Genomic DNA, 12,766 nt, shown 5'->3' with positions numbered 1-12,766 from the left:
ATGTAAATGTAAGATACTATTATTGTTGTTATTATAGATACCAAACTGTGAAAATGATGGGTATAGTTGGACAGCTTTAAAGCTTTACTATCAGGTGACTATTTTTTTGTGACCTTATCAACTGCTAGATCTGGAAACAAGATGTGAGACTGTATTAATGATCTTAATGCTTGCATGTGCCTTAAAATATCTCTGAGAAATAGAGTAGAGTGGTAGTCACCAGGAGTTTGGGGGGTGAGGGAAATGGGGAGATATTGGTCCAAGGGTACAAATTTCCAGTTATTAGATTAACAAGTTTGGAGATAAAATGTACAACATGATGATAGCTAATACTGTATCATATACTCAAGTGTTACTAAGAGAGTAGATCTTAACTGTTCTCACCACAAAAAAGAAATGGTAACTATGTGACAGGATGGAGGTGGTAGCTAATGCTACATGGTAATCATTTTGCAATATATAAATACATCAAACCAGCCCATTGAACACCTTAAACTTACACAATGTTATGTGTCAATTATATCTCAATGAAGCTGAGGAAAATTTTTTAAAATAAAAAGAAGGGCTCTATGCTGCAGAATAAGGGCTTCATAAATATTCAACGAATTTATTTTTTTTTAAAAATCTCTATCTGGCAAGGCATCCTGAGCTTCCCAGACTTGCTAGAAAAACTATATATTCTAACCTTCTCTGTGGCTCAAAGAACCTTTTCTCGTTCTCCCTAGAAGCTGTCATTTCCGAATTACACTGGGATGTATAATTTATATACCTGAAACAAAGCACCCAGTCCAAACCAAGAGTGTGCACAGCCTCGATGTGTGAGTTCCTGTTCTCTTGAATTTCATGACTTTAGATTTCAGCAGGGGGTGCATAAAAAAGAAAAGATATTACACTACTGACTCCACAAAAACAAACTTGGCATTTCAAACCACCCACAGAATGCTAGGTTCTTTGCTTTAGTGCCCACTTAAGCTCAGAGTTCCAATTGGGTCTATCTGTGACAGAACAGTGCACCGGCAATTTAAAAAAATCTAGCCAGATTGATTCAGTGCTACCATCCACAAGGCCAACAGTCAGCCATATCAAGCTTCAGTGAGGCATTTATTCTCTCTGATGGCTGGTCATGTCCACATTAAATAGACATTCTTTTCATGAATGCACAAAGATGATATGATCGATATGTATAATAAGCTCAGCAACTTCTGGAATACCACTGAGGAGGACTCAGCTAAATGCTGCTCTACTCAATCAAAAGAGATCCCTTTAATGAGGCGTCAGTCTCCCCTAACACCCAATTCTTTTCACTAAGCTAAGCGCCTGGACCAGAGAATGACAGTCGCTAAGCACACAAATCGAGGCCCTCCATCAGTGGTCTGGCAGCAGAAATCTCCAAGGATAAGGATTACACCTTACATCAAAACACCAATTCCCAACAGTGTTAAAAGCCAAGCTCAAGCCATCCTATTGGTCTGTGTGCTATTTACCCGAATCTCCAAGAGAACTGTGCCAACGAGAGAGAAAATCTTTTGCATAGTAACTCTCGGCCACCATATCCAATTTTCTAGACCGTTTGTATCTGGGCGCCTCTCTCTCTCCGGTTCTAACCTCTGAAGTGACACAAAGGCTACAGATGCATAATTCATGGAACAACCTCCCAGCCAAGGATATAGATTTGTTTGTTTTAGTCCAGCTGCAAATCCATTCAGCTTTTCAGAACCAATCCCAGGGATGGAATCCAGAAGTTTCAGACATTAGGGTAAAAACTGAAACCTCAACTGGATTATTAACACCAAATTCATATTATTGGGGCATCTTAACTGCATCACTTAGTTTATGGTTTGTGCTGAAAACTCAGAGGCTTCATGGAACAATCAATATGAACTTGATCTCTTCCATGATTTTCAAGTTACTATAAATGTCAATGAAAATAAACTCTAAAACATTTCCTTTCTTGTCAGTGAAAATAAAAATAAACACCTTAATGCTTTGACACATGCCTGCAAAAGCAGAAAACAAAAGGTTTATAAACCTTCAAGCTATAAAACTCAAATCTTTCATGAAAGGAGAAGCAAGATGAAAGAAAGAAAAAAACGAACGCCAAAGTTTCTTGTAGCATATGAAATAGACTATTACTTCTGTCTTATACACTACTGTATTAAGAAATCAAAGAACCCCAAGGAATAGATAATTTAAGATTTTTAATTGCTAGGTAGCATTTGACGCTAGGTATCATATGGGCTCATTATGATACTAAACCAAAGGAAATGAAATAGATTTTTGCAGTTATCATCCAAGAAACATAACATATTCTAGAAGAAGTAAATTTAATGTTTATGGCCCATAAGGGCTTTCAAATCCTTCTGGTAGAAAATTCCAGCAGTTGTTTCTTCCACATTTTTTTGTATTATTACCCTTAAAAAAGGAGTTTTTTATTTAAAAAAAATATTCCTTTCCTACAAAAGTTTCTCATGCATGTTATTTTTTTTTAAAAAGGTGATAAACTACAGAGATTTTTGAGGTAAAGATGTTCAATAATAAGACAGGTTACTGTACCAAGGGAGGTACTGAAATTTGTTCCCCCCCAAATCTTCACCCAGCAAATGTCCTAAAAACAGGATGGGAAAATGAAGTCCCTCAAGTTCTCTCCCAGCAGTAAGATTCTGTAAAATCAAAGAATTTTTACTTACACAAGAAATTAAGTACCTTTTGCAAAGAAATATCATAATTATCATGATCACACATCATAATTTTTACCGAAGAGTTACTATTTCAAATATTTTATCATTGCTCCCATAAACCATGAAAATTGTGCCAGAAATTTCAATATTCTGGCATCTGAATCGCATTTTGCAGACTGCCTCTCACCCTTGGAAGTGGCACAAAAATCCTCTCTCATACCATGTGGTCCAATTTGGGTTTGGAAAATAGGTCACTATAATTATAATGATAATGTCTAACACTCTTACAGCCCTTTACAGTGTTTCCACATCCTTTAACTCTCTTGTTCCTTTCAATAACCCTGTAAGTTGGGTATTTGATTTCCACAATAAACTTCTGATGAACCTATATGATACCCTCATTTTACAACAGAAAATTAGAGCATCCAGAAAGTAAATGACAGGCATGAGACATCACCCAATAAAGTCAAAACAAAAACACAGATCTTCTGATTCTTATACCAGGCCTCTTTCTACGATCAATTCCATATAGTCCAGTGTGTCAGCAATTCCAAAGAAACTACCTCCTTGGACCAATCAAAGAGTTGCAAAGAAATCATACTACAGGATGTCAACATCGCGTATAAAGAGCCTTCCAACTAGGGCCTCTATCTACCTATGTTAAAACTTCACTTAACTTGCTTTCGGATTTGATCATTGGCCTCTATTCTCTTTAATTATTTGTATTGTTGGGGGGGTTGTTCAAAATTCACTGTTGAAATTTAATCTTCTCATTTTATAATTTTGGGGCATTGTATCTGATTCTAATTGCTTTGTACTTTTTTTAAAAAGATTTTATTTATTTATTTATTTATTTATTTATTTATTTATTTAGAGAGCGCATGAGCAGGGGGAGGGGCAGAGGGAGAGAGAGAGAGAGAGAGGGACAGAAGAAGACTCCCCACGGAGCAGGGAACTAACATGGGCCTCCAGCTCACAACACTGAGATCGTGACCTGAGCTGAAATCAAGAGTCAGACGCTTAATGGACTGAGTCGACTACTCAGGCACCCCTAATTGCTTTGTACTTTTAATATTTACCCCCATACTTCTTCCTTACCCTCTCCAATTCCCCTCTCTCAATTCCAGGGCTCCTAAGGAAAAAAGACATTCCTAACATTTAGTCTGAAAGCATGAATTTAAAAAAAAATAGGTCACAGAAAGATGATGGAAAGGCTGGAAATTTTACTATTTCCCCATTCCTTCTGATTTCTTTTGATACTGGCAAAATATATTTTTGTTGAAACTTAATTCCCAGGACATTCATTAGATTCTCTCCTTATTTACCTGGAAGTACTACACAAAAGTCAAAGTTCAGTCTAACTGATTTTTCATTGAACATTTTACTGGTAAATAAAAAGAGTTAACTTGAAGACACTTTGAAAATTGCAGTAATTACAAATTCTCACAATACTTCTGAAATGCAAGTACTTCAAGGTCTTTGAAAAGGACTAAGGATTTTATTTTGAAAACACCAAACAGATTTTAAAATATAGGTAGGTACCAGGGCACCTGGGTGGCGCAGTCAGTTAAGTGTCCCACTCTTGGTCTCTGCTGGAGTGGTGATCCCGGGGGGAGGGAGGGTTGTGGGATTGAGCCCCCAGGCTCCCAGTTGCACTGAGTGAGAAGGCAGCTTAGGATTCTCTCTCCCTCTCCCTCTGCCCTTCCCACCAAGCACTCATGTTTGCTGTCTCTCTCTCAAATTAATAAATAAATCTTTAAAATATAGGTAAGTATCACTGATTTCTTTCTTACCAGTCCTCATAAAACTAAATGCTGACATGTTTTCAACTTTGTATCCTAACCAAGAGAGCAGAAAGTTTTCAGAGAGCTCCCACTCATTCATTCAAATTAGGGAAAAGCCATGTCCTCTCTCTCCCCACAAACATAATCCCGATTTTCACTCCAAGTCCCAGTTTTGGTAAAATATGTCACCTATCCCAAATACACTATAAGTTACCCAAGGGCAGAAACCCTTTATTTCCCCCATGCCTCACCTAGGACAATGCCTAGCACTTAGAATATACTCAGTCAATGGGCTAGTACATTTTAATACAGTCACAAATATTTTCTTAAGTGTATAAATACAGAGAAATGATCAAATAAATTTCAGGGAAACTGATTCTAAAAATAAGTATGTGCAAGTTAAAAGAATTGTAATATCCAGTGTTAATGAGCAGTCTCCTAGTATTGGAAATTTAAGTTGATACAACTTTTAGAAAAGGTTATTTGACTGTATGCAGCAAAAGCCTTTAAAAATGTACATACCCTTTCATTCAGCAATTTTATTTCTCAGCACTGTAGGAACTATTCTAAGGAAATGAGTGCAAAAATATGCATGTTCAGGAATGTCTATCTTGGTGTTTTTTTCTTAGAAACAAACTATATGCCAAACAATAGGAATCTGGTTAAATAAATCACAGCTTAGTCATGGAATGACTAAAATGGAATACTATTTTGCCAATAAAATATACACTGTAGATAAATTTTTACTGCCTTGAAAAGCTATTAACAATATATTAAGTTTTTGAAGGATAGTACACTATAAGACCATTTTTGTTTTAAAAAGTACTATACATCACACATAGAAAAGGGCATTAAAAGACATATATCAAATGTTGATAGGTATTGTGTCTGGGTGGGAAAATTATAGGCTTTGTTTTTCTTTTAGCTTCTTTGTATTGCTTATTCTACCACTTCTATCGTGTCCATGTATTTTTATAAAAATAAGTCATTTTAATTAAAAATTAATTACCACATATTCTTCTCATAGACAACCATGTCAGTCGCATTCACAGTCCTAATGACAATAAAAAGGATCTGTCAGTTACATGACTTAACTTCAAAACATTCTGACACACATTGTCCATGAAAGTGAAGCCTATGAGAAATACTTTCAAAGGAAAAGGAAACCTCCAATCCTAAACAACTTATAAGGTAGGGGGAAAAATGCTAGTATCTCTGCTGGTTGAGATTATGAATGATAGAATGATGGTTATTTTTGGAAAATATTTTATCTCCCTTTTCATCTCCATGTGTTCTGAGGTAGATTTCTATTAAGCGTCATTGAACTCATTAATTGAGATTTTAAAAGGGGGTGAGAGAGCAATCTGCAGAAGAGAGCTGATTTCTTTTGCAGACATAAGAACTGAACTTGATTACAAGTCAGTTTTGAGCTCTATCCCCACATCTGGCCTAAGGTTGGGTCCAAGTCATCTGTCTTAACACAGACGCACTGGATCAGTTTTATTTTAGAGTTCTGCAAGAAAGTCGGAAGGTAAAATTTAAATAATGCAGAAGAAATACTGTAAGAGCCCTTTACAGATTACAAAGTACTTCCACATTCATGATCCCACTGGATCAGATGGTATCCTAAGGATGAGCCACTCCCCACAGATGACCCACTAGTGGGCTATCCACATGCATGGAATCATAAGAGCGGTTGGATTTATACAAGAGTACCCATTGAGCCTTGATGGTTTTACCTGAACTACAGCCTTTTATCTTGAGATCCTGTAAAGATGGTCACTGCACTCCATTTGGATCATTTTGTAGCATTGTTCTCAGCCACAACACAATGATTACAATGCAGTTCTAAGGGCAGAAGACCCATCATAACACTAAAATCCAACTCCGGCCTGGAGCAGCCCTATGGAGAAAGTCTTGTTCTCTTATTGATAGATTCTAAATGGGATATCTGTATAATTGGAATATGAAACCAAAATTGTGTGTTTCCACATATAAAACCTATATTGCTCTATTGTCTTGTTGTGACATGGAGCAGACAATTATGGCCCCACATTTTAATCTGTGGCCAGGACATCAAATGTCCTCAAAAAGGTCAAGCAAATGCTGTGAAACTGTGGATTCCAGCCCTGAGGCTAACATTGTGGCAAGCAAGGCAGGTGTGCGGCTCTGTGCAGCTGTGTCCAATCACAGCTGCAGAACTGCCCTAAAAATCACCAGGACTTGTTACATTGTCTTTCTGTCCCTGCCAAAGCCACTCGCCTTCAAACTGGACAGAGTGCCACAGCCCTTTGGTTATATAAGAGATATTAACACCCATCAGTCTACAGATCCTAAAATATACATTCAGAAATCTTACTCACCGTATTCTTTCATGTCTATTTACATGTTTCAATTGGCACCATCAAAAACAAAGTACCCTATTTTTTTTTTCTCATTCTACCTAGTAATATCCCTTCTCTTTTAGGAAAATACTCAATAATCTTATTAGCTTGCAAGTGTAAGGGTGGCTGACTTCCCATTCCACAAGAGGAAGTTTAAGACTTCAGAGCTTTTTAAATATTCTGTCTTCTACTGCTTCTAATAATTTTTTTTTAAAGAAAGAGAAGTATAAAGACTGAATGACAAGGACACTTGCCTAGAAGATATAAAAAGTACAGTCACCTTAACAAGACACTATCTCTCCCTGCAACTCCCCTTTTTTCAGTCCCTTGTGCTCACTGATATTTGCCCTTTTCGAGGCCCTGTTTTGGACTTTCCTTTAAAAACTGTTACCTCTTGGTTTCTATGAGTCTGCCTTTCACACAAGGAGAGCAGGGCTTGGCTTCTCAGAGCAGTGCTTGGCAAGCACGGAGGCAGGAAACGCAGAAGGGAATGAGTCTGTCAGACTCATTTTCTTCTAGTTCAAATGTTTATTTCAGATTCGGGAGGAAGTGGAGTGGTTCCTTTCCATTTCCTCGTCTCTGGAACCTGCATGTTGTATAAGGCTTAGAGAATCTTGCTCTATCACATTCACAGGTTCACAGACAGAGAAAGAGACACTTTTCAGAAAACCCTGGTTTGAACAGAGGAGAATTCATAGATCTCTATGCCCTCCCACAACTATCTCTTAATGGATTTTGACTGGAGCCTTGAGCAGGACAACGGAGAGCAATGTGGAGGAAAAAGCTGGTGGGCTCAGGAACATCCTTCTCCAGCTTCCAAGGAGGAAGGACCGTGTCCCAGCTAACATTAGACCCCAGCCCTGCCACGTGGCACACCTGAGGCCCGTACTACTCAGCAGCAAGGTCTCGCATGGTTTGTGAAGGCCAAGGTGAGACCTGTCCTGAGCCTACTTTCTAGGTTCCTGAGACTGTGTCTGACATCAGGATGGAGTTGCAGCAGCAAAACTTAAAATATACCTGTTTTAGCAATGAGCTGATTTCAACCTTGAACATGCTGACTTTTCCACATTGTGATTTCTCTCTCTCTTTTTTTAGAATGGAAACCTATTTATCTCACTGCACTCACCAGCTTGGCTCTGCAACTTGGTTTATTGTCTATGCTGTTGACACAGGTCATTTTTTTTTTTAAAGATTTTATTTATTTATTTGACAGAGAGAGGTAGAGGCACAGCGAGAGAGGGAACACAAGCAGGGGGAATAGGAAAGAGAGAAGCAGGCTTCCCACCGAGCAGGGAGCCCGATGCGGGGCTCGATCCCAGGACCCTGGGATCATGACCGGAGCTGAAGGCAGTCGCTTAACCAACTGAGCCACCCAGGTGCCCCGACACAGGTCATTTTTTAATGCCAAATGTAGACCATCAGAACCCAAATTAGCAAATCTTGTGGTGAGTTTACTACTAAACTCTAACAGATGTGCCTGACTCTAACTGTCGGCATTAGGACTGAAGCATAATTTTAGGTACAAATTACTTACTGGGAATATTTATAGACAAAAAAAATTCTTCAGTCAAGGAGACCCCAAGACATTTAATTCAGAGTATCCTGTAGTTTAACAATTGATAGAGAAATAACATTGTAAATGCATTAATTATGGTTTGTTTAGGAAAGTTTCCAGGGCAGAGTGCTTGATCTAATCACATTCGTTTTGTCAAAGCACTTTAAAAGATAAAAATCTGACTCATTACCTCTACTCATAGTGTAGTTTTTTTGAGTTGCATTACCGTTGGGTAGCCACTAATCATGCTCACTAAGCTCTATGTATGCAAAATACATACCCTTAAGTACAACTACATTTACACTTAACACATGTATTTACATTCACACATCCAGTAGTACAAACTAGTTTTTATATTATATCTACCATGCTCCAGATGAACTCCTAAAATGAATTAGCCCTTCTATATGTTGGGATTCCCTCCTAAGATCCATTTATTATGATACATATGAGCTAACAGTATATTGAAGACTAATATGTCTTCATTAGATACAATCACAATACTCACTTTAGAAACCAAAAATAGTCAAAATGTAAATTGCATCACCATCTAATTTTTTAAAATCATCTCTACTGGTCACTAATTAAATAAGGCATACTTATTGTAAATACAGTAAAGTAACAAGTCTCTTTAATCAAGAAAAACCAGGATGAAGCAAGGAAGAAGAAAAGGAAAGATAAGGAAACATTGTAAAGGTCATAATGAGGCAAGCATTTCTACTTGAAGATATTTTCACTACACTCTAAGCAAGCTATGCCAAGTCATGTACTTTTCACGCACAAAATTATATTGTATCAAATTTAAATTTGTTACAACTGCCATGCACATTAAACCAGTGATAACGAAAATGTAACTCAATATCTGATCTAGTGAAACAGCGACCAACATTAGCTCCCAGCCACATGAAGACAATCTCCAATGCCATTATTGGTGTCAGCTAAACCTCAGCCAGTCTGTCTTCTCCGGCCATTTTTAAATAAATATGTAACTATCTCAACTAGGAGATCTTGAAGAAAGCCTCCTGATGAGGTGATTTTGTTGCTCATTCTCAGTGCCCTGCATTTGCTGTACTTAAAATAGACACTTGTACCAATGTCCTTTCTATTACCCGAAGGGGAAAAAAAAAAATCACATACACACCAGTCCTTTTTCTTTCAGCTCACAGAGAAGCAACTTGATCCAACCAGTGTTGAAACCTGAGTAGGTCACTGTACACCATGATAAAATTCCCTAATCCCTGAGCCAAATCTCCCTAAGGGGGGCCTCCTCCTGATCCTCTACTTCCCAGGCTGACTTTTCCATTCGCTCTCTCCTCTTTCCCCCTTTCATTTCCCCTACCTTCAAGCCTTGATATGTGATCCTCGGTGGGGGCTCAGGTTTCCGTTTTTACAGCTTAGGCCGTGCTAGCTGTATACATTCCTTTCTTTCTGCTGGGCAGTGATTACTTACCAGGGTTTAGTTTACACTGGTCCAGATGAAAGCCGTTCAGATGAAGGCAAACACAGCCAGGCAGCTCCAGCGGCACCGATATGAAGCTGCACAAGGCCACATTGTGTTCTCGGTGACATTTTGTTGCACATATTTTTATACAGGGCAACCAACTTGTTATGTTACTCTACACTTTAGGTTTGCGGACAAGGAGGAGTAATAATACGATGAGGCTTAAGGAGGGGTTTTATTCATGTGGTTATTAACATTAAAAGCAGAAAAAATAGTAATGAGTTCAAAATAACCTTTTCACTGTTTGACTTTGAGAAATTACTTTTCAAATGAGGACTTTGGGTACTCTTCTATTAGAGGAATACCTACAAAACAATTCCTCTAGAAATGGGAATTCATGCCTATTGGCATGGTGTGCACTGACATGACTGAAGATTTCCGCCGGGATCTCTCATACATGGGTCCAAACCAGACAGAAAATACCAGTCCTACAGGAGACTGTATTATTTGCTGCGTGAAACTTCTTATTTAATGCTACTCTGCACAGAAACGATGAGGACTAAAACTTCAAATAGTAGGTGGTGATTTGGAAGAAAAATAACATTTTAAAAAGAGGAAATTTTGTGCACGAAGGTTAATACCATACTTAGTCCTGCAGCATTGGCTAAAGATTGTGTAATTTTTCCCCTTCACACAATGTTGTTTTTGTTTCTTCCTCACCAGTTCAGACAAACATCTGTTATACTGTAGAAGGACAACTATCTCCCAAACCACGGAGTGCGCCCGCAGCCAAAGTCAACAACTCGAGCCCCAAGCATTGAGCACAGTCAGCCTTTATATCCAGCCGGGATAACATTTCACATGTTTTGATTAAAATTAGCTAATTTGTAATTCTAGAACCTATGAAACTTAAAAGCTGCCATCCATATAGATCACATTAGGCAGTGTTTTAAAGGGCCAGTGCACACTGTGATTTCCTAGTGGCTTCGCTTCTCTCCTCTTCCTCCACCCCCCAATTTAAAATGAAATGGAAAAGTATCTGGAAATGCAAGACAGGAGGGAAGGGTAAGTGAGAAAGAATGGTTATTGTAGACTGTTTGAATTCCACCCCCATTGTAAGACAACAACTCCTACTGGTCTCTCTTTTTAAAAACTATCATTGAATTCAACGGTGGTTTCCAGCAGAAGGAATGGCATTGATTTCCAAGGCAAATCTTCCTTAACTCTCCTTGGACTGATTGATGCTGCCCCTCATGCTTTCAGGCACAAAGTTCCTCACCCAGAAATAAAAACTCTAATCTCCGAATTGAGATTGCTACAGACATTTTCCGGTGGAAAGGAAAGCTAAACATATGCACCTAGGTACTCATATAGCAAGTCTTATCCATGTGCTCCCTTCTGAACAGGGGCTTCCCAGAAGGCACCCTCATAGAATATGCTTGTTCTAAGCAAGAAAGCATCAAAACGCGATAAATTTTATTTAGTTGCATGCCATTTTCATCCAGTCTCTCTTTTAAACACAAACTTCCCCAACCTGACCAAGTCAGTTGGCAGTGTTTAGAATTCTATGCAGAAGATGGGGAACACCAGGACGGCTGCAGAATGAAAACTAGAGTCCCCCTGAAAACTGCTACTTGTTTGTAATTCACAGAAAGAAAAAAATATGTATTTTTTGAAATCCAGAGAGACTCGTGAAATCAACACAGAATAAAACCCTCGCCAGGCAAAAGCTTCAACTTCATGGAAAAACTCCGATTTGATGGGGCGGGGGGGGGGGGGGGGGGGGGGGGGTCCGGAGCTGAGCGGTGCTCTTGTGCAATCGCTCCAACGCGAACAGCTGGAGCGCCAGGCTGCTGCGCTCACCACCTCTGGAGCACCGCTGGCCTGGCGGGGAGCCCGGCCTCGCCGAAAGGACTCCGGGCTGGCCTTTCCGAACAATGGGCAGGCGCTCTGGAAGGCCGCCCCTCAGACAGTTATCTCTCAGCCGGGCTAGCCCGGGTCTGCTCCACTGTGAAGTGGAGCACGCCAAGGCGAGAGGGAGGCGGAGGCAGCCGAGAGGAGCGGACAGGGGCGGGCGAGGCGAACCGGCAGTCAAAACGGTACCCAGCCCCATGCCGCTGGGGCCGCACTTGCCGGGGCACTGACAGCCTCTTCACACCATCGCAGCTGGCTAGTTGGGGGGAAGCGGGATCGAGGAGCGGGGAGATGAACGGGAGGGAAGGGTGGAATCGAGCGCTCCCGGGGTTCCTCGGCCTGGCAGCTCCTTAACTTTGGAGGCATCCGAGGAATGGTTCCCCAAGAAAGGGGGAAAAACTACACCGCCGACTAGGAAAGCCTCCTCACCATGTCCACCCGCCACTTGGGCCCCCGGTCCCCTCCCACTGAAACGCGCCTGTGCCAACCTGGGGTTTATAAGGTTAAATAGTATGTGGTTTCCCGGCCGCCCCCCCACCCCCATCAAATCGGAGGTAGGCAAATCTCGGGGATGCAGCCCGCGAGTTGGCCTCGGTTTTGCACCTGGAGGAGGAGCTGAGGCTTTCTGGGCATCCTACAGAAACTGACAAGCGCTCCCCGTGCCCCCCAAATCCCTACAACGGCCCAAAGGGAGCGGGAGGAAGAAAGAGCTCAGTCTCTCCAGCCCCGAAGTCCCAAAATACCTTCATTTCCTCATTGATCTCTCTTTTCACTGGGTGAGCCGGTTTCCTGCTCCTTTTATTTTCCGGAGGTCTCCCTTCTTTCTCCATTTCTGCCATGTTTTTGTGTCTGGTTTCTGTGGAGATGAAATGGCTGCTGCCGCCGCCGGCAGTGGTGGTGGTGGTGGTGGTGGTGGTGGTGGTGGTGGTGGTGGTGGTGGTGGAGGTGGTGGTGGTGGAGGTGGTGCTGATGGTGGCAATGCTGGCGGAGGTAGCGGTGCTGGCGGGGCT

At 40.6% G+C, this 12,766-nt stretch overlaps 1 protein-coding gene across 1 annotated transcript in view; it reads right to left on the bottom strand.

Moving 5' to 3' along the window:
• The window catches only part of SOBP (sine oculis binding protein homolog), a 160,001-nt gene extending 147,235 nt beyond the window's left edge, over window positions 1-12,766 (bottom strand). Inside the window, 1 exon segment of the mRNA XM_034991738.1 lies at window positions 12,500-12,766. Coding sequence (XP_034847629.1) covers window positions 12,500-12,595 — 96 coding nt within the window. The 5' untranslated portion in view covers window positions 12,596-12,766.

Source organism: Mirounga leonina, unplaced genomic scaffold (genome assembly GCF_011800145.1).
Source record: "Mirounga leonina isolate KUSES-001 unplaced genomic scaffold, KU_Mleo_1.0 Mir_53, whole genome shotgun sequence".
Taxonomy (NCBI): domain Eukaryota; kingdom Metazoa; phylum Chordata; class Mammalia; order Carnivora; family Phocidae; genus Mirounga; species Mirounga leonina.
The sequence above is the reverse complement of the archived record's forward strand: the minus strand, read 5'-3'. Positions and strand labels throughout refer to the sequence as shown.